We start from the raw sequence: 23,311 nt of genomic DNA, 5'->3' as shown, positions 1-23,311 counted from the left end.
TATGTAAATGAGGCTTGCAAAAGTCCAACTGGGCGTGTTTTAAAGTAAAAGTCCAACTGGGCGTGTATTATGTGCGTACATCGGGGCGTTTTTACTTCTTTTACTAGCTGGGCGTTCTGACGAGAAGTATCATCCACTTCACTTCAGAACGCCCAGCTTCTGGCAGATCACGCTGTGACGTCACTTCCCCAGGTCCTGCATCGTGTCGGACGAGCGAGGACACATCGGCACCAGAGGCTACAGTTGATTCTGCAGCAGCATCGGCGTTTGCAGGTAAGTCGATGTAGCTACTTACCTGCAAACGCTGATGCTGCTGCAGAATCAACTGTAGCCTCTGGTGCCGATGTGTCCCGACACGATGCAGGACCTGGGGCAGGAAGTGAGTGACGTCACAGCGTGATCTCTCGAGAACACGGCTGTGTCTGCACTGCCAGAAGCTGGGCGTTCTGAAGAGAAGTGGATGATACTTCTCGTCAGAACGCCCAGCTAGTAAAAGTAGTAAAAACGCCCCGATGTACGCACATAATACACGTCCAGTTGGACTTTTACTTTAAAACACACCCACTTGGACTTTTGCAAGCCTCATTTACATAAATACAAAAATGGTCATAACTAGGCCAAAAATGCTCGTTTTTTAAAAATAAAAACGTTACTGTAATCTACATTGCAGCGCCGATCTGCTGCAATAGCAGATAGGGGTTGCAAAATCTGGTGACAGAGCCTCTTTAAGCAGATGTAGATGTATTTTTCCTTACATTTCTCCGCTGTGTTCAATAAAAAAAATGTAAAGAATATAAATAAATTAGTAGGATATATACGGATTAGTCTGCCTGACTTAGGTTTATGTCTAGTATACTATAGGGCCATATGGTTGTATTGGGTACCATTTATATCACAAGGAAAAGAAGCATATACTATTTATATGTAGGAAATACTTAAAGGGGCATTCAGACAAAATACATTTATGACATATCCATAGGATATGCCATAAATGTACGATCGTGAGGATCTGACCACTGAGACCCAAATGATCGCAAGAATGGGGCTCGTCTTCTCGTTGTTGTTTTGAAGCAGAGAAAAATGGACTGCGAACTGAGAAAGTCTCTTCTTTATATTCTATCTGGAGTAAGGGAAATAGTCGATCCAGAGCACTTGGCTTTTTAAGAGCAAATATCCCTTTAAATTGTAGAATTGTAGTGTCTCATATTGGCTTTGAGTAAAAGGATACCTTGTGTGTTTCTTACAGGATGAATGTGTTCTCAGGGGTGGTCCAAATACCAAACGCTCAAGGCAGTTGCCTGGATAATCATGACGTCCATGGTGGCTCGCTCACCCTATTATACTCAGGTGCCGGTCACAGGGAAAGAGTACCAAAAATGTTCTGATAATTGGGTCTCCTAAGCCATAGTGACCTTAAAAGAAACATGATCGATCCTTTTTGATCAAATTTTACCCAAATGTTTAAGAAAATGTATCTCCAAGGCTTATTAGATAACAGTATACAATGTGGTAGGTGACTATAAGCACATCAATGAGCCTTTATGCAATCGAGAAGATCAGGCTTCTTGTTCGTTTCAGTCATTGATTGTAGAAAGATGATGAAAGGCACGAGTTATTTTAAGCTGTGAAATGTTCTTGATAAAGTATATGTGAGACGGAGAGGTGTGTAGAAAAAAGATCTCAAATGTATGCCACTCACACAATTCAATACAAGTCATGAAGAATGATAGGTTGAACAAAACTGTTGAATTGAAAGCCGATAAGACTTGAAGATATAAAGATTCGCTATAGTTATATCGTAATTATCATAAGAATGCATTCAAATTGTGAATGAAATAAAATTCTTAAAGATGAACAATGGAAAAACCTTGACACATGTAACTTGGAAGGAAGAATACGTTTATACCAGAAATAATGTTATGTATTGGGTTAAGAGGTCCTACAGATTTTACTCAATATTTTTGACTGTGTGTATGTGACATGACCTATAACTGGACTGGCAGACATATTGAGTGAGCGGTGTTACATCAGGGTTGGACTGGCCTTCCCGAGTACCAGAGGATCTTCCGGTGGGCCTCTAATGCGTGGCATGGGTGGTGTAAAGCCAAAGTCCAGAGTAGTCGTAGAAAGATGAAACGAAGACCAGGATTGATGGCAAAACCAAGTCAGACCCTTGTTACTCTCCCACACGGCTAGAGTAGACAGCAACATAATGCTCCTCAGGATACACTTGAACATGTTTCAACTCATCTCTGGTTCAACTTCGGCAATGATGGCTGCTCACAATTCACTTGTAGGACACAGTCTATATGCTCCTCCCTGATACAGGGGTATGTCCTCTTTAAATACAGGTCCTTGTTTGACCTCCTGGTTTGCGGCCTATCCAAAATTGCTTGGTTGCTCACGGGGAGGCTACTGTGCATTCCTCCGCTAATAGCATGCTATCTCTCACAGGGCGGCTCCTGCCCTTCACCCAATTGACAGTAGAGCACACATGTGGACTCCCACTGGTGGAGCCTGGCACCAACAACTCTGTAATCTAATTGGCTTCAGCCCGTGCACTAAATCTAGATCAGCGGGAACAGCCGCCTTTTATGTACTAAGCACCGCCCCCAGCGTGAGGGTGCAGAGTAGTCACGCTGAGTCACATCCCCTATGCTGTTATGGCACGACTATACAAGCAAACTAACTAAATTGGCGCCAGGGCTGTTTCTCCCAGCGCCAAATGCCTTAAAGCTACAGCATCAAGCCATCACTGCCTGTAAACCACAACAAATACAATACAAATAGCAGTACAAATCACACATGACAGGCAATATACAGCAGGAACAGGTCTTCCTCCGAAACTCTTACCCTGGGGAGAGAAGTGTATTTAGCCACAAGTAGAATGATTTTAAAGGGACAGCAAAATTTATATAAGACTTCCTATATGCAGTGCAAAATAAATACCGTGGGTGACCCTTCAAGGGTGGGGGGGGACTCCCACATTCTTACAGGCCCATGATCTGACGCACTAATAGACATTAAAGGTCCAGCAGAAGACAACTCCATCTGGAAGGAACTTTGGAGTCATCACTTGTCACTAAAGTCTGTTTCTTCTGGATCGAGTCATAAATCACCTATTAGATCTTATTAATGATCCGGTGTATGCAATGAGAATACAATGCCATTACAACTAGAGGAACCCCAGCCTGACACTGTGCTGCAGATTGTATTAATATTGGCTCTATATAGGCAGTATATATAGAATCTAGTATATTGCTGCTGGTTTTTGTCCTTTTTACAAATTTTTCAGTTTTTTTTTTAACATTATCCAGTTGTAGGGGAAATCTCCTGTTGCTACCTAGAAACAGTCAACACATTGCTGTTATCAGTGGTGATCTGCTGTAACTAGGCTATTGACCTGATCGGCTCATTAACCTCTCAGTGCCTGCTGTAATTCACCTAATTAACATATGAATACCATAATAGGTATTCATATGCTAATTAGAAGTTTGGGATATTTATGTGTTAAAAAGCTGAGGCACAAAGGTGCGAAAGCCATAGAAAAAGCCGCAATAGGTTGTAGTACTAGCGGCTATGTGCAATCTCCACCCCCCCCCCACCCCCATTCTTATAATAAGAGTCCCAATATGCATATTTCACGCTATTCTTTTTTTTCTTGAAGTTGTGACCCTCATCACCTCATATGCAGAACTTTTTGCTTCATGTTGAGAAATGCAATGTCAGGAAGGACCTTATCAGATCTCCATGAAAGTAAGATATTTGGATGATAGCAAATTAGCCTTAAAGAAGTTGTCCACGCACGGACAACTGATTATTTAGCCACAGGATAAGTTATCAGTATATGATCAGTGGGGGTCCGATACCCATACCCCGCACCGATGAGCTGCCCCAGCTGCCTCTGTTGCACCGGATGTTATGAAGGGTATGCTGTATTCAGAGCCGGAAGCAGAAGGCTCCGTACACTGCATAGTGGCCATGCTGCAGAAAAGCCACTCTGCTAATTCACTCAGTACTGCATCTCCGCCGCTATTCCGTGACAGGAGCCATCTGCTTCCGGCATGGGCATCCGTTGCCCGGGGGCAGCTGATCAGTGCGGGGTCCGGGTGTCTGATCCCTATGATCATATACTGATGACCTAACCTGTGGATAGGTGATCAGTTGTTCGTGCGTAGATAACCCATTTAACCTGGGCAAAAAAATGTCGGATTTTTTCACAGATATATACATTAACCTTGACAGTCGCTTAAAGTTATGCCCACAATTGAACACCATTTAGATTAGATTTTTTAATCTAACTAGGTCAAAACTTTTGTGCTAGTTTATTTTATATTTTATCTTTATATTTCTCTGACATGTGGCTCCAAATACCCTGTATTTACATTCATTCAGTTAAATTATGCCATTCTGGCTTCCTTCAGCCACCACTAGGGGGAGCTTTGAAGCTTACTCTTGACAATTTATGCAATGAACTCAATAGAAAAACAGTATGCAGTATGCTCTTAAGCTCCCTCTAGTGGTGGCTGCAGGCAGACATAACTTTATAATATATGCAGGTTAATTGGATCTCTGTGTCAGAACAAACAGAGCTCTAACCGATATGCTTTAAAATAAATCAGCATCTCATTTGGGGGTAAAAACACATAGTGATTATATAATGTAAAATAAATGACATTCTGCTATACATACTAAATAGATTTAAAAAAACTGTCTCAATAACTGTGTGAGGCTGAGTATTCATGTCAGCCTTGATATATTTAGATAAAAAATAATGATCAACTAGACAGATCTGAATCATCTTCTATTGAAATAGCTACAGATTTATATCTGAAGATTTTGCAAGATGAGCGGCTTGTTTAAACTAACACATAAAGACAATGATGAGACAAGGTGTTTTGCCACCTAAGACAAAGGTGTGACATCACTCCTATAAATACATATGCTAGAATGACAAAACACGGCCTAATGACATGATACCATTTGTATTCAATATTCTGTGCTCCGATTAGAGTAAACATGTTCGACAAGAAGAGCTAAAGAATATGCACTGTGGCGTACATAGCAAAGATCAAAATCGGACCCCCATTATGGTGCCGTATTTTTTTTAACCAGGACAGACAGGTCTAGTGTTTGCTTCCCCCTCCATGCCTTCTCCTTGACCCTTGAGCTTGTTTTCTAACAATTCAGTTCTTCTGGACTTATCAGGACTGGGCCACCTCTTTCCATGGGCCATAAAGAGCCTGATGGTCTGCGTATATGTGCACCCTTGTTCTATGTTGATTTTTGCATTAAGGAGTTGTCCAGTTTAGAAATCCCATTTATATATATATATATATATATATATATATATATATATATATATATATATATATGTATATATACCCTATTCGGGAATTCTGAGTCCATAGAGGGGGGTCTCTCACTCTGGAGGACCTGTCCTGTCCTTAATTACAAAGACAACCCATTTCCCCCGTGGTGGCGCTGCAGGAAAATAGAACACTTACTACCAGGTTTACCCACAGATTACAGCTGAGGGGGCTCAGAAAGTGAAGACTTTGCGATCAGCTTATTGTCAAGGTAGCATTCAACAAGTAGAGATTGTACAAAGTGGAGAAACCCTTTAAGTGTTACATTTATTTAGGAAGTTTTTTTTACATGAGCCCAATTGCCAAACCCCTGTAGATCTGCTTTTTATGACATGGTTGATTTACATGTCAAAAAGTATTTTCATGGAAAATATAGTAAAATGGAAAGGAAAAAATGCTATTCACAGTTGGGCATGCTCCCATAAGGCCATGGGTGCTATAGATAATTGCCTTTACTACCATCCCTTTAACCTAATCCTGTGCATGGATAACAGTAAAAAACAATTGTTTTAAGGGGTTGTCACATTAGAACAACTTCTGTCCATATGCCCTCTTAGGCCATATGGAAGTCATAGAGGGGTCCCCTGCTCAGGAACCTTTGTGAGCCAGAGGGGCTCCTACTTTGGAGGACTCAGCACAACCATGTATTAGACAGTTTCCCATTCATTTGTATGGGGTCATGTAATACCATATGTATTCTTGTTTGGCCATCAACGGCGATAGGAGCTGATCACCAGATGTTTTAGCTATCGGACCCGCGGTGATATAGGGTAAATTAAGATTATCCTGAGGTTTTTCAAAGAATTAACAGCAAAAAATTTTTTCTTACAATCATTATTTGAAACTTGATAAAATAAAATTTTCAGGTATGTTGGCAGAAGGGGACCGACACGTTGATTTTGCACAGGGGCCCTTCAGTTTTTTGTGTCTTTCTCTATTTCGAGATACTCAGAGTACAAACTATACTGGACCAGACGTTTCACCTATTGCCCACTATTATTCTGCTACTACATACAATCTGGTACCATGTTGGCTCCAGGACTTCAGTCCATCAAGACTAAGAACTTGCAATAAGACAGTGACCCTAAATATACCAGTAAGGGTAAGTTCAAAACTTTATCCACTGTGAAGTAACCTAGATTTGCATGCATACGTTCAGAATTAATACTTATTCACTACCTGAATGAACGATTAAAATTTACTTTAATTATTATTTATTAAAATTGGACCCTGTAGCCAAAATTGTCTAATGACAGGCGCAATGACTTGTTCCTGGCGTTCTCTCAATTCCAGCACTGTAGTTTTATTTTTTTTTGGCCCTCCCGTTGCTGCGCTACGGCCCCTGCTCTACTAGGTACCTAATATGCTAATTTTGAGTAAAGGTACAGGGAAGAGGAGACCTCATCTCTCCTCAGTAGGCGTTGCCTCCTGCTTCACTGTGACATTGTCCAATCAGCTTCATAGTGATGCAGAAAACCTGCAGCAGATATCGTGAGATCAGCAGGTCTTCTATATCAGTGTGAGGCTGTCCGCTCTGAATGGATAGCATCACAGCGAAGGAGGAGGCAACGCCTACTGAGGAGAGATGTCTCCTCCTCTCTGTACCCTTACTCAAAATTAGCATATTAGGCTAATAAATATCACAGCGCTGGAATTGAGAGGATGGCAAAAATAAGGGGAGGTGTGTGGCTAAAAAAAAACAAAAAAACTATGACAGGTTCTGTTTAAGTGCAAAATACCAAGAGAGGAGTAGAACAGACGCCTATGCTAGATTTTCAGAAATCTATTACGCAATGCTGGCAGTACGCAAGCAGTAGGATGAAAACATTGAATAGCAGGTATACATCACCTAAAGATAATTATATATAGACCCTGTCTTTACATGGATTCAAACACTAAGAAGAGTGCATATCAGGAAAAGTACAGTTTAAAGGCTCCCTTTCTCACTTAATACAAAGTACCAATAGAGATTTACATTTCCTTATTGTGTTAGGAACAAAGTTCAATCCACAGGAACTTTATGAAAAAGAAAAAATCGTTTCAAATTAAATCAGCACTGGAGACATATGTTCCAATTCCAAATAAAATTATTCTCTGAAAGTTATTGAAGACGATGAAAATCCCTTTTCCTGATAGTCAATAGAAAAGAGACGACAAAAACATAACCGTACCTAAAAGCGACATAGAAAAGGACTATTTGAGGCTATACATACTGTGGGGTTTCCCAAGAAACACGGCCGACGTTCTAATCAATGACCCATGTGGTTTGTCGATGGTGGAATGTCCAATTACTAAGCCATTTTTCCCCCTTTAAAGACAATAGAGACCGAAATAAAATCCATATTTCAGCCTCCCATACATTTTACTTAGGAAATAAAATCCGTAATAGGAAATTCATCCATCGGTAAAACGGCGTAAATTTACATTTTCTCAGATTAGCTCATCTTTACTAGTATATTTCCGGTGGAAGTCCAGCAGCATAATTTTGGAATGGAGAATCTGACAAATTTTTTTTTTGCTTTGGTTTTAAAATTTAAATATATAAATTATCATAATATACTATTATAAGAAATTGTACCCATACTGCCCATATGTTTTTACGTGGACGGTACACCTTATCAAATAATCATCTCTGACATCACCCGACCGTGTAGGGACACATCCTACTGACAAAGGGACTGTTAACACCCAGTGGTCAATTAGTCCTGGCTACACGGAGACTGGAGGAATTTATTAAAACAGACATATCAGAAGAGGTCACAGCTCCCCTATAAATCCAGTAATTACAGGTGACGTCTTCTCTAGGTGTAGACATTTTCTTTGCTTTAGGCTGGGTTCACACAACCTATTTTCAGGCGTAAACGAGGCGTTTTACACCTCGATTTACGCCTGAAAAGACGGCTTCAATACGTCGGCAAACATCTGCCCATTGCTTTCAATGGGTTTGCCGACGTACTGTGCCGATGACCTTTAATTTTACGCGTTGCTGTCAAAAGACGACCCGTAAAATGACTGACTTGGCAAAGAAGTGCAGGACACTTCTTGAGGCGTAATTTGAGCCGTTTTTCATTGAATCCAATGAAGAACAGCTCCAAATTCCGCCCGTAATTGACTCCACGCAAAACGCGAGTACGAGCAATTACGTCTGAAATGCAGGAGCTGTTTTCTCCTGAAAACAGCTCCGTAATTTCATACGTAATGGTCGTTATCGTGTGCACATACCCTTACTGTACATCTCCATCCGGCCCGTACCATCATGATGTCTTCTTCTGCTGTTTCCACCCAACACAGCTTTGGACCCTAGCTTCCTAAGCCGCCCCCAACATTTGTATTAACACAAATATCTTCAGACCCCTAAATTTATTCAGAACCAAGATCCATACATTAATTCAGACACCAGACCCTTAAATAAATTCAGACCCCAGACCAGAACCCTAGAATAAATACAGACCCAGAAATAATTACAGTCCCCAAACCCCAATTAAATAGACATCAGACCCCTTAAATACAGACCCAGACCCCTAAAAGTACAGACTCCAGACAAGACCACCTCAACTAATACAGACCCCATAAATACAGGCTCCATACCAGACCCCGTAAACTATTATATTCCAGACCAAAACCCCTAAATACAGATCCGCATACATTTTCAAAGCAGCTCATACCCTTATCCTGTGAAGCCTTGCTGTTCTGCCCTCTGGCTTTAGGACCTGTGCACATATGGTCAATGTGACCTTATCTGTGCAGGTCCTGCTTGAGGGAGTTTTGTCGCAGTTTTTCTCCTCAATTTGTTGCAAAAAAAGCGACAAAACCCAAATGTGCATCCAATCTTTGGGCGGCCATGGGCTTCTTTGAGTCTTGCGGCCCAGGCGGCCTCCAAAACCACCCATATGGTAATCAGCCACTGCATAGATACCACAGAGGCAGACAAGATAGCTGCTATGGGGCACATGGCGAAGGGGAGCTCCAACTCAGACTGGCCCCATCCTGTTTCACAGGGTGATAAGAACTTAAGCAAGTCTCCACCACCCCATGGGTACTGCAATGTTATTGAATAAAGGGGTAAAACCAGTCAGTGTCATGCTCCTCTTTTCTCATAGAAAGGATAAGACAAACAAGCACTGAATCCTTCATGTTTCACAAAGAGTACAGCACGTGTGGTGGCCTGAACCAGTCTAGTACAGGAGCCCCAATGAGATTTTAACTATGAGACCATCTCTATTCTTAGTACATCTGGGTTCAAAAAGACATCAAAGAAGATCATATTGGGCCACCATGGAATTCAAGAAAGGACTCTACAGAGATCTCTGACTACTTTGCCATCGCTTAGAGATTTCTGTTATGGTAAGTCTGACACCAGTCAACGGCCCTTTTCTTAGTGTTGTGTCAGATTTACAGTAACAGGAATCTCTAAGCGACGGCAAAGTAGTCAGAGATCTCTGTAGAGTCCTTTCTTGAATTCCATGGTGGCCCAATATGATCTTCTTAGAGTTTTGGCGAATTATGCAATATAGATGTATTCAATGTGCCTAAGTTCAAGGATCTGTATACTAGATATTACACATTGTAATACTGTTTCCAATTACGTAGTGAATTGTTATTACTTGTTACACCCTGGCCAATGTTTTTGGACAATTGTTCTTATATTTGTTTCACTCTAAAAAATGTAATAAAAAAACCTGTGAAAACCAAATAGGAAATCAGCAGTGGTCCAAGATTACAGGCTTAGCCAATGTCACCTTCTCACCTGTATCTATAACTTATCAGGAGGCCATTTTCCATAGATTTCCTCTTTTAGAAATAAAACAGAGTGTTCGACAGTTCCTGCTTGTTAGAAGGGTCCTCTGACAATAAACTGGGACCCCCATCGATAAGCTGTAATCCGTGGGGAAATCTGTCACAGTAACATGTCAGATGTTTTGATTGGTGGGCGTCCGAGCACTGAGACCCCCACCAACACTAAAACGAAGTGGCAGAAGTCCTCGTGTGAGCGCTCAGCCGCTTAGTTTCTGTTTGGATTTTTCCGGGAAGCCGATGTATCGGAGTACAAGCTCAAACACTTTCTATTGAGTCCGTACTCTGATACATTGATTGCTCACTATGACATGTCAGAAGTTTGTTGAACGTTTAATTACATTTTAATTCCCCTGCAGCACCTCCCCAGAGGAAATGAAAGAGGTAATCCAAGAATCGATAATTATCACCTATCCTCAGAATAGGTGATAACTGTCTTTTTGCTCGGGGCCCCCGGCTGGGACCCCCACAGATCACGAGAACAGGGGTCCTGAACCCCCTGTTCCTCCTCACTGCTTAGCTGTAGCGAGGAGGACATTGAAGCATTCACTCCACTCCATTCAAGCTCCTCCTCACTGTGGAAGGTGCAGTAAGGGGAACCAGGGGGTGTCTTGGGACCACTGTGGATAGGTGATAGTTGTCATTCTGCCAGTGGCGGATCCTCATTAGGGCGCGCCCCCTCATGCCCGGTGGCGTCGCTAGCACCGGAGAGGGCCCCGGGGATAGTGACAGCCACATTCACTTGTATCTGAGTCCTCAGGCCTCAGACACAAATGAATACTATAGGCTGCAGGCCACGTTAGGCCTGCAGCCTATAAAGCACTAGGAAGACTCCCTGTGGAGGCCAGTGTAATGAAGTACTGCATCGCGTCGGTCTGCGCATGCGTCTGGCCGGAGCGGGAACGGGGCAAGGTAAGTACAATGTATATAATTTTTTTTAGGGGGGATAGCGCTGTGTGGCCCTATATACAAGGGGGAGTGCTGTGTGTGTGGGGGAGAGCTGTGTGTCCCTATATACAAGGGGGAGTGCTGTGTGGCCCGATATACAAGGGGGAGCGCTGTGTGGCCCTATATACAGGGGGAGCGCTATGTGGCCCTATATACAAGGAGGGGAAGCTCTATGTGGCCATATATACAAGGGGGTGCTGTGTGGCCCTATATACAAGGGGGAGAATCACTGTGTGGTCCTATATACAAGGGGGAGCACAGTGTGGCCCTTTATACAAGGCGGGGAAGCGCTGAGGCCCTATATACAATGTAGGAGTGCTGTGTTGCACTATATACAAGGGGGAGTGCTGTGTGGCACTATATACAAGGCGGGAGCGCTGTGTGGCCCTATATAGAAGGGGCAGCACTGTGGCACTAAATACAAGGGGGACTGTGTGGCACTATATTCAAGGGGGGATGTGTGGCACTATATTCAAGGGGGGAGCGCTATGTGGCACTATATACAAGGGGCGAAGGGAGGGGGCTGAGTGGCACTATATTCAGGGGTGCTGTGTGGCACAATATACAAGGGAGGGGCTGTGTGGCAATATATACAAAGGGGGCTGTGTGGCACTATATACAAGGGGGGCTGTGTGGCACTATATTTAAGGGACGGCTGTGTGGCACTATATTTAAGGGGTGGCTGTGTGGCACTATATTCAAGGGGGGGCTGTGTGGTACTATATTCAAGGGGGGCTGTGTGTGACACTATCCACAGGGGTATGTGTGTGGCGCTCACTACAGGGGGGGGCTGGGTGGCGCTACCTATAGGTGGCTGTGTGTGAGGTTCTCTATAGGAGGATGTGTGTGGTGCTAGCTATAGGGGGATGTGTGATATCTACAGGGGCTGTGTGTGGCGCTATCTACAGGGGTCTGAGTGTAGCACTATGTACAGGGTGGCACTGTGTATGTGGTGCATTACTTTACAGTGCTTGACACAATTATATTCAGGGGTACAGTGTATGGTATTATTATATTCAGGGGCTCAGAGTTTGGTACTATTTTATTCAGGGGCGCAGTGTATGATGCTATAATATTTAGGGGCACAGTGTGTGGTACCATGATAATTTTATCTTCGTTTATAGGTGTGGAAATGTTAGAAAAGTGAGGAGCCGAAGACATCTGAGTGGCAAATTCTGCAGAAATGGGTCATGGCCGGGAGAAGTCGTCATGAACTCTGGACTGGATGGAGAAGAAAAGAGGGAAAAAGACGACTAGACTCTGAGAAGTCGTGACCTGTGAGTCACTAGATTTATAGAGAAACTGTCACCTCTCCTGACATGTTTATTATAGGAAATCCTTGTATTTCACAAAAACTCTTTGTGCAGTCTAGGACTGATAGACAACTCCCCTTGTCAGGAGGATATGTTCCTTCACAGTGTGATACTGTCAGCAATGGTTGGAGACTGTCAGTATGTAGGGATACAGCACTTTGACAAGGGGAATCGTAACACCCATTTGCTGTTTGCACAAAAAGGTAGTGTTAACAATAGTTATGGCGCGGCAGGGCGGCGGTGGAGAAGGGGGGCCTAAGTATGGGTAACAGCCCAGGGCCTATGGTCTACTTAAAACGCCACTGCGTTCTTCCACAAGTTCTTCAGGCATTACACAGTGCTAATTCAAATCAATGGGTTGTCTGTGTAAGGCTGGGTTCACACGACCTATTTTCAGACGTAAACGAGGCGTATTATGCCTTGTTTTACGTCTGAAAATACGGCTCCAATACGTCGGCAAACATCTGCCCATTCATTTGAATGGGTTTGCCGACGTACTGTGCAGACAACCTGTAATTTACGCGTCGTCATTTGACAGCTGTCAAACGACGACGCGTAAATGGACTGCCTCGGCAAAGAAGTGCAGGACACTTCTTTGCCACGTAATTTGAGCTGTTCTTCATTGAACTCAATGAAGCACAGCTCAAGATTTACGAGCGTCTCAGACGCCTGGTAAATTACGAGGAGGAGCATTTACGTGTGAAACGAGGCAGCTGTAAACAGTCTGTCTTTTCACACGTAAATGCCTCTCATCGTGTGAACATACCCTAGCTGTGAATCCAGCACTGGAGTGAGATAAAACACCTGTAGGACTGCCCTTTCCCATCACTGCGGTTTGAGTAGAGGTACTCAGATGGCCCCAGTACTTTTTTGCATTAACCTAGTCTATTGTTTGATTCCCTGGATAAAGTATAGCTAAATATAATCAATAGAAGCTGCACAAATCTCTCTGGTAGTTTGCTACAATGTATCAGTCCGGGGTCCTGGCAATTTAGCTCACAGAGGATTGTCTAGACTGGATACATTTGTATCCACTTCTCAGCTAAGAGGAGGACTAGGTATGTACAGATTTGTAGCTTCCAAATGTAAATACTAATGTTGTCGTTCACTGAAAGCAAACAAATATCTTGAAAATGGCGAGGAATTGAAACACAAAGAATGTTAGAAATTTGTAGAACTTTTCCAGTTTTTATGCAAGGTGGTTTATTTAAAGGACGATACACATTAATCACCTTAACAGCAGCAAGAGGTTACAGCAGGTCAGTAAATGTGTGTGGGTTGGTGGTGTACACGCGGGGAGGTCCGATGGATTTGGACACCCATCCTGAAAAATGCCTCTTTCTCCACTTATCAGACTCTTTTCCCCCTCCCCCGCCTCCTGCACTGATCACTGACTCTCATTTTACTGATAAAATCTGTACATAGGAGGCACAGAGGAGATAGATCATCAACTTCATTTAGAGATCAGCTTACAGCTGCTTCCCATTGAGAGAAGGTAAGATAGAAAGAGAGAGAAAGAAATGCTGCTGCTTCTAGTAAGTGTTCTGCTATCTCATTCCAGTGCTGGATTCACAGTAACACTGCTCATTACTTTTCTATAATGTCCTTCATGCTGCTGCTCCTTCTGTGTGTCTGTGAGAGAGAAAGATAGGGGAGCAGGATCTCCTCTTCTCTGTGTGCTGTGTATGTGGAACATCATAGCAGCTAGTCTCTGCCCTCTCTGGAACTGAATTCAGGAAAAACTGACAATTAGAAATAAAGCCTGCAGAGGGGCAAACTGGTGAAAAATGCAGGAAACAAGTCATATAATGGTCAGAAATACTGCTATTCCTTAAGTATACACACATATATAGCAGCTTATTCTAAAAAGTCATCTGAAAAGTTAGCTTTCAGAAGTCAATCCACTTTCCTAAATCATTAGGCTTTATGCACAGGGCTATATTAGGGTGTAATCACATGGGGTCGTAATTGCCCAGTAAAAGCGCATAATTTATCCATACAAACAAGACTTATAAAGGTGGTCTTTCCTCTGAGTGAGAACTCTGTGTCTTTGACATTCAAGGTAGATACAGTATGAATGTACATTTATCATTTTTGGACTCATCTTAGTTACTGACACATTTGGGGCGATCTATGGGAGAAATGCTGTAAATGATAAGGATGTTGGAAGTCACTGAGTTCTGTGGTCATATAAAAGCATAAGGTAATTGGTCTCAAAGTTGAATGCCTGTTTTTGTGCTTTTGGTCATGTAACTAATCACATGATACCATTAAAAGGATGTCTTTCAACCCAGCACATTCCAAACCGTGAAAATTAACACTGTAATGTAAAAAAAAATTATAGTACAATATTCCCCCAATAGTCTTTCCTGACCATAGTATGTAAATAAAAAATAAATTAAAAAAAATACATATAAAGTAAAACTGCCCTTCCCTAAAACCTCCCTTTACCTATCACTTCCTTAGCAATAGTCTGGTCCCAATATATTAAAATTAACTGTTTTTGGGTTACATTATAAAATTAGCAGAAAAATTTGCAAGAAAAAAAGCTAATTGTATTACTATTTTTACAAACTATAAGTTTAATAATTAAATTGCTTAACTAACATGTACTAAAAACAGCTGAACTGTGTTTGGTCCTAAATGCCCAAAATACCTTGTGCCTCAAAGTGTCTGTCTGGCTTAGAAAACTTATTTTCAGATAGCCTATTAGTATATTCTGAGATAATAGAAGGGAGTCCCTCATTTGGCCAGAGCAGAAAGTGTCCATTAAGAGCGTCTCTCACTTTAGAGGACCCAATACATCTATGAGTAACATGTAGAGCTAATGGATTCTAATGAAAACTATGTAATTCTTTATTTCCCCTGTGGTGGTGCTATAGGGGAATTAAGCAGTTGATGCCAGATTCTACCACAGACGACTGATGTGACCCCTTTGGGTAACCATATATTTTAGATAGCTGCCGGCCAAACCCTATTCCTCCCGACTCCCCTATACACATGAGCGCTTGGCTCGGCCAAGAGTGCATGTGTCCTCACGGGCAAAGCTGCTGACAAACTCGTCGAAAAAAAGGATAGACATGTTGAAATTCAACATGCCTGACCCTTCTCTCCCCACAACATCTGCTAGACATCTGTCAGATGGCGGGAAGAGTCAGGAAACCACCATACACATTAGATGGTCGGCCGGCCCCACTAAAATCGGCAGGTTCAGCCAACACACATCTAACGTGTATGGCCAGCTTTACAGTTGATACCAGCAGCAGGATAACCTGTGACCATCTTATTCTTGCAAGACCCTACGAACAATTAGGTATTGCCCAAAGTGGAGGACTTCTTTAACATACTAAAAACATTTTCATTGATGTTTATTATAAAATAAGTATTGAATATTGGCAGAGACTTTCATATTGCCACTAAAGGTTTCTGCTAACTTTCAAGCATAACTTTAAAGCAACCATTTCTTATGAAGAATACATCTTTTTGGAGAATCACCTCTTCTGTGGGTGGAGGTCAGGAGCGGAGACTGTTTTTCACCTTTCTTGAGGTTGCTGCAATGATTGCTGTCTTTTTCAGTGGAATAAAGGAATAAAATAGCAGTGCACATTATTGTCTAGTATTACATCTTCTAACACAGACCACGCATTGTTCTACTGTCACAGAACTATGTTTCATTTTACTTTCTGTATTTTTTATGCATATAATTATTATTGAGTGTATAAAATTTGCTTCTTTTTGTTGCAAACAATTGTTTATGAGAGCAGTGTACGCCCACAGATATTAATTCACTCTGTATTGTGTGTTTTGTGATTCTTTTTTATGTAATTCTGCAAAAAAAATAAAAAAATGTGTGTTCTTCGAGTAAAATAAGACATAAAAAATAAAACTAAAAAAGAGGCTACAGAAGCATAAGACAGGAACAAGATGCTTGACTCTGGACAAGTAAAATATGTTACTCAGTGGCATAAAGGGGGAAGTTTAGTATTACTAGAACTGCACTGGGGAGAACAACTCAGAATCATATAAGTAGATCAAGTTGAAAAATTACACTATCCTAATTTCAGCACAGACCATACAGAAGGTGTTGTTGAGATATTTCCCGATTTCCAGCCAGCTTAAAGGGGTAACCGGCTTTGGACAAACTCTTCTTGTTAGACTGGTCCCCCAGACATAAGCTGATCATAGGATTGCTCACTGCTGGTAGCCCCAGCAATCACTTGTAATCTTTAGTAAGTCCGGCAACCAAGTGTACAATTTCTCTGCAGTGCTACCACAGGAGAAATGAAGCATTACATGCTGCTCAGTGGATACAATGGGCTGTTTGCGTAATGCGACAGACTTTGTCCTCCATTGAGAGAGACGCACATTGTAGCAGTGCTCCACTCCGGCTAATTGATGGAGGTTTCGAATACTGTACCCCTATATATTAACTCAGAATGCCCTGATAGGGTACTTGTAATCGTTTTTTCTTAGCCAGACTGAGATGTGGAAGCAGGTGATGAATTCCTTCTTCACTAAAGTGAATTAATTCAAATTAATAGTTGTAGAAACATTAAACTAATCACTGCTGAATGGCATTAAGACCCTGTGTGGCAGCACCGAGAGTCTGGTCTGGAGTCTAAATGTATTTTAGGGTCCAGTCTGGGGTCTTAATATATTATAGGGTCTGATCCGGGGTCTGAAATAAATAATGGGGGTCTGAATTTTTTTTATTTTTTTTTAAAAGCACTCAAGTAAAATCTTTTTCCCTCCATTTATAAAGTAGGTTGGGTGATGTAGTGCAGGTAATTCTCTTACTGGCGTCTTTACTATAAACTTATCCACTCTTTTCCGGGCCACCATTAAATCACTTGACCCGCACTCTGACTCTCTGAATCCAACATCGTCTGCCATGTGGACTGGCAGTCAATCTCTCTATGCAAGCAATTTTGGGGTCTAGTCTGGGGCCTGAATTAATATTGGGGTCTGGTCTGGGGTTTGTATTAATTTTGGGGTCTGAATGAATTGAAGGGTCCGATCTGGGATCTATTAAATTTGGGGTTTGATCTGGTGTATGAATTAATTGTGGGGTCTGCTCTGAGGTCTGTATTGGTTTTGGGTCTGGTTTGTGGTCTAAATTTATTTTGGGGGACTGGTATGGGGTCTAAATTAGTGTTGGGGTCTGGTCTGGGGTCTAAATAAATTTTGGGGTCTGAATTAATTTTGGGTCTGGTTTGTGGTTTGAATTAATTATGCGGTTTAAATAAATTTTGGGGTCTGGTCTGAGGTCTGTCTTACTTTTGGGTCTGGTCTGCAGTCTGAATTTTTTTAGGGGTCTGAATTTGTATTGCAATAGAGCATAGGAATGGCTGCAGAATTATGTCTGGGCAGCAAATTCTGCAGTTGTCAGAAGAAGTCGTTATGGTGGACTGGGACAGTGATAAATGTTTATTTTTGGAATGACCCTTTAATGAGCCATTTAGACGCAAACGTACCATGAGAATGAGCGAATTACCTGCCACCATTAACCAGTATATGTCACTTCTGTGTATTTAGATCTACAGCAAATCAGCCAATTAAGCTCTCCCCAGAGACAGAGACAGCTGTATGGGTAATGCATTACTATCACATACAGTGAATAGACAAAGATAATTTATTATGCAAATCCAAATTTCTTATACAAAGAGAGGATAATTATGTGAGGTTCAGATCCTGAACTAAAAAAAAATCATGCAAAATTATAAATTGCAAATTGGCCTCCCTTCTCCATTGGGCAGTTAGTGTAATGACGGGGGTGGGGAGACAGACAAGTGAGCCCTAATCTACCCACCACTCAGTCCCTGCCTACTTGCAACGACCCGCCCTAGGTGACGGGGTACAACTGGGCGACGGTCCCTACGCTCAATAAGTGCACGACAGACAAACAGACAAGGGTACACAGAGCTAGGGGGAGAAAGGGGCAGTTGCCCACGGCAACACCGTGAGCAACAAGAGAAGTGAACAAGCCGGGTCAAACCAGGAGAGTACGAGGTGCCAAACGCAAAGCAGAAGAGTAGTAAACAAGCCGAGTAAAACCAGGAGTGTACGAGGTACCAAACGCAGAGCAGGAGAGTCGTCAGCAAGCCGGGGTCTATATGAAGCAAGGACAATGGTACAAGAAGCTGAAGCAGGGCCAGGAAACCACACGAGAAGAATCACAAGCAAAGGAGGAACAGGAAAGGCAGGTATAAATAGACAGAGGGCGGGAGCTAGCTCCGTCTGGCCAGGCTGTGATAGGTTCTCCCACTCCTAAGCCTGCCACCCTGAGTGGTGGAAGATGGAGTCAGTCTCACAGACATAGAAGCAGGTGCAGACTGATTATCTATGGGCGTTAACACCGAAGCTGTGCCTGGCAGATCCTTTACAGTTAGACTTTAAGACTCCTTTAAGGAGTAGGTTCACACTTGATATACTGATACTATTATATTCGAGAAAGACATAAATAGTAATTTCCTCATATATTCCTTTCAGTGTAATCAGACCAGGAAAATTACTAAACTTCAAGTCCACATATTTTTAACCACCTTGTCACCAGGGATGGACCATCAGGAGTTAGAGGCCAAAGTACTGAATGGACAGAGATGTACACCAAATCATCAGGGCAGGACACAAGTAAAATGGATCACCAGGTAGGGCTGGATTGTAGGGAGGGCACATGGGGCACATGCCCAGGGCCACCACTACCTTGAAGATCTAGGGGGCCTCCATCAACATTGCATATTATCTATATTTTGAGTATTTTTAGTACATTTTTGATAAGTACTATGGCCCTCTATAAGGATAACAAATTAGTGACAAGGAGCTAGTAGTCACTTCAACAGAGATAGGGCCTAAGAACCTAAAAACAATCTTAATACCACCCGATGTCTATAAACCTGCAGACAGAGGCTGTCATAAATAGCCTGTTCTGAATAATTATTATTGGATTACTTATGCTTCAAAAGGAGAAATAATGGGAATATATCAGGGAATCATATCATTTGAATTCCCATTCATGGAACTGTTCCTAGTCCGTCCTGAAACACCCACCAAATCTAACAAAAGTGCCTACTTTTTGGAATATTTGTATAAGCCCCATCCCTCTTGGGGTCCATTTCGCTGGACAATTCTGCAAAAAAAATAGGCTGTTTGGAAGGCATGGGAAATTGCTCTTTATGCTATTGCCTAATATATTAATTAATATTTTACTCTAGGCTTCACATTATGAGCACATCGTGTTCATCGTCTTGTCAGAGACACTGGAAACAGCAGAAATCGCTAGTCCGGGAAGGTAAGTTTACCACCGGCCACAAAATATTAACCACCACTACGTAAGACCACCATGGAAACTGAAATCACTCTTTTGCTACTGGGGTCTTACCAGCCAGAACATTATGATGCCTGGGTCCAGTGTTGGACTGGGGTTCCCTGGGCCCACTAGAGGAGATTATTCTGAGGGTCCACCCTCAATCTATATAGAACATGTACATGTCCACTTTTCATTTCATCATTGTCCTTGTTATTATCGTTTTAAACACAGGACATGTCATCAATAATTTGTGAATCATTTCAGAAGAATTAGACTATAGTGGCAAGTTATTAGCTTCAAAGACATCCAAGGGGGGTTGTCTTCTGCTGGACCTTTAAGGTCCATTATGGTGTTAGAGTCTAGGATCACCGGAGGATTCTCTGTTGGGCCAGTCCGACCCTGACTCGGTCTCACCACCAGTTGTGAAAGTTCATGCAAAAACTTATCTCAGTTATTTATTTAAGGCCAGGGAAAAATACCTAAAGTAATCAAATAAATTGGAATCATTAACAGAGTTATTTCCCTGCTTCTTTATCTCTCCTCAACTCCTCATGGCACACGTAGCCCTGGGCATAAGCAAACTGACTGGATGATATTGATTGCTTTATTAATTGCCTATATCTTGAATTGTCATACTTGATCATCTGCGCTTGCTGTAAAGCTAAGCTGAGACTTTACTTTTTATACCTTAAGGGGATTTCAAGCCCATTTCATTCAATTAATCATAATTGAGGGAATTCCCTATATATTATACAAACCATGACCTACAGCGGTATGTGAAACCAGGACAGATTGTTTTTGTAAAACAGATCAGGCCCAAACTCCAGGTCAATAGATGTTTAATGTCAGATATTGTGCAGATGAAGTAGACCTTATTGTCCTCATCCTATAGTCCACCATAATTAATGCCCCCTCTATTTTCGATGATATCAGCAAGGGACTGTTTACACAAAGACATTTTCCCTATGTTACAACTTGAATAAATTGCTGGTATCAGGTATGGGAATAGCAGCACTTCAGATTTCTACTAAGTAAGCAATTTTCTTTAAATAAAAATCTTCTCATAGCAAAGTGGCTAAATTAAGCTAAAATCTGCCAATGTAAACTTAGCTCAAATAAAAATATAATCATCAGTAAATATAAATCCTTGAAGGGAATTATTCGGTAATTAGTTGGAGTGGAGATCAGCTACAAAGAGTGTTTCTCGTTCTGGAGGACTTGGCATGTCCGTGCATTACACAGACAGCTTGTTAATTTCATTAGGCATTGTGTAATGCTTTTTTTGCCCTGTGGTGGCACTGCAGGGAAATTGAAAGCATGGTCGTGCTGAGTCCTCCAGTGCAAGAGCCGCTTTGTGCTCTAGCTAAAAGATGGAGTTTCCAAGCAGTGGACCCCACCACTTTATGATATCCATATGCCTTAATAGGTATATGTCAAGTTATTAAAAAAATCTGTTCAGGTGTTTCTTAATTATATCCATTTCTGTGAAAGTTAGGTGGCAATCAAAACGGTGGTGTTTACAGAACCCAAAGGGGTTGCCACCCGGTCTTTCAAGATTCCTGAATGGCAGAAACATCCTCCCTGATCATATTGCTATGTAACTAAACAGAATTGCCAGCAGGATATTGAGAAGCTGGGTGACACCCCCATAGGATATCAATCTTTTGCTACTGGGGTCTCACCAGACAGAACATGATGCTGCCCTGGTCTCCCCACCAGTGGTCAAAATTCATTAAAAAAATGTATCTCAGTTATTTAATTTTCATTTGTCTCCTGAGCCCAGTATAACATTAAAAGGAGCACAAAAGGAGTCAACTAGGGGGCACCACACTGCTCTAGACCACCAAGAAAGCGGCCATTAATCCCTCCACTCCACTACCCTAGACCACCAGGGAAGCAAGCATAAATCTCTCCATTACTCTCCTAGACCACCACAGAAGCAGACATTAACCCCTTTACTGTTCTAGACCACCCCAAAAAAAAAATCCAAGAATTATCCCCTTGTTACCCTAGACCACTAAGGAAGCAGGCATTCACCTCTCCACTACTCTATACACCCAGAGAAGCAGATATTAATCCTTCTATTACCCTCTATCACAAGTGATGGTGTCATTAACCCCTCCAATGCCCTAGACCACCAAGGAAGCTGGCATTAACTCATTCACTTCCCTAGACCATCATGGAAGCTGGTATTTAAGACTTTTTTTCCACCATATACATTTATGGCATACCACAGGTCGCAGATGTCTCCATTCAGGTCTTTTTAATGTACAGAGACAACCGTGCAAGCTTGTTGTTGATATGCCATAATAGGAATACTCCTTAAATCCCTCCACTACTTTAGACATTTGCGGAAACTGGAATTAACCCCTCCACTACTTTAGACCACCAGGGAAGCAGACATTAAACCCTCCACTACTCTAGGCTACCAAGGAAGCTGGCATTAACTACCTCTATACCATAGACCAGTGGTTCATGTTCTCGAGGCGTAGTACACGAACCCCAGGGCATACACGCACAGCCTGAGGAGTTAGGTCAGGAGAGACAGAAAAAGCTAGGACTGCTCTAGCGTCCAGCAATGTTTTACTGACAGCTGTTAAGGCACTGACGTGCGAGCTGACACGCTCCCATGGTGGGCTGCCTGCACCGTTCTGAAGCAGCCTAGCAGAATGAGGCCAGAACCTGTGTGACAGTGGTGAGTGGGAACAGCATTGGATCATTGGCAGGTGAGTATTTTATTTTTTACTGGGGAGGGCGGGACTTTTAATTTAGGGGGTATATTGAGGGGCAAGTTTTTTATTCAGGGGCATATGTTAGGCCACATGCACACGAACGTAAAAACACCCGTAATTACTGCCCATAGACTTCTATTGGCCATGGGTACCTTCTCGTTTGCTTACGGGAAGGTGCCCGGGCTGTTGAAAAATATGGAAATGTCCGTAAATACTGGTGGAATACGGGTCAAATATGTGTGACAAAGGACCCGTATTTACGCCAGTATTTATGGGAGGAAAAAAATAAGTTTGTGTGCATGGGGCCTGAGGCAATTTTTTTAATCAGGGGACACATTGTGGTGCATATTTTTTTATTAAAGGGGAAAATTTTGGGGCATTTTATATTCAGGTGGCACATCTTGGGGCATTTTATAGGGCATACTTTATAGTCATATTTTTTATTCAGGGGCACATCCTGGGACATTTTAAATTCAGGGGCACAATGTGAGGTATATTTTTATTCAAAGGGCACCTTTTGGGGCATTTTGTATTCAGGGGCACATTATGGGGCATTTTGTTTTCAGGGGCACATTGTCAGGCATATTTTTCATTCAGGGGCACAGTGTGAGGTATATTTTTATTCAGGGGCAGACTGCTGGGCATTTTTGTGCAGGGGCACTATATGTGACAATGGTATGTTCAGGAGCACGGTGTGAGGATGTGCAACAAAAGGGAAGAGCCGAAGGTATCTGGGCGATAAACTCTGCAGACATGAGTTGTAACCAGGAGAAGTTGTCATGACCGTCTGGTCCAGATGGAGAAGAAAAGGCAAGAGGACGACACTAATCAGAGAAGACATCACCTGTG

At 42.2% G+C, this 23,311-nt stretch overlaps 1 protein-coding gene across 1 annotated transcript in view; it reads left to right on the top strand.

Annotated features, from left to right (window-relative positions):
* Positions 1 to 23,311, top strand: part of LOC142652619 (uncharacterized) — a 144,751-nt gene that overhangs the window by 101,930 nt on the left and 19,510 nt on the right. The window contains exons 5-9 of the mRNA XM_075828275.1: positions 9,598 to 9,713; positions 13,850 to 13,919; positions 17,960 to 18,014; positions 18,914 to 19,054; positions 19,636 to 19,712. Coding sequence (XP_075684390.1) covers positions 9,598 to 9,713; positions 13,850 to 13,919; positions 17,960 to 18,014; positions 18,914 to 19,054; positions 19,636 to 19,712 — 459 coding nt within the window. The remainder of the gene's footprint in view (positions 1 to 9,597; positions 9,714 to 13,849; positions 13,920 to 17,959; positions 18,015 to 18,913; positions 19,055 to 19,635; positions 19,713 to 23,311) is intronic.

This window comes from Rhinoderma darwinii, chromosome 5, assembly GCF_050947455.1.
Source record: "Rhinoderma darwinii isolate aRhiDar2 chromosome 5, aRhiDar2.hap1, whole genome shotgun sequence".
Taxonomy (NCBI): Eukaryota; Metazoa; Chordata; class Amphibia; order Anura; family Rhinodermatidae; genus Rhinoderma; species Rhinoderma darwinii.
This window is presented reverse-complemented; position numbering and strand designations above follow the sequence as displayed.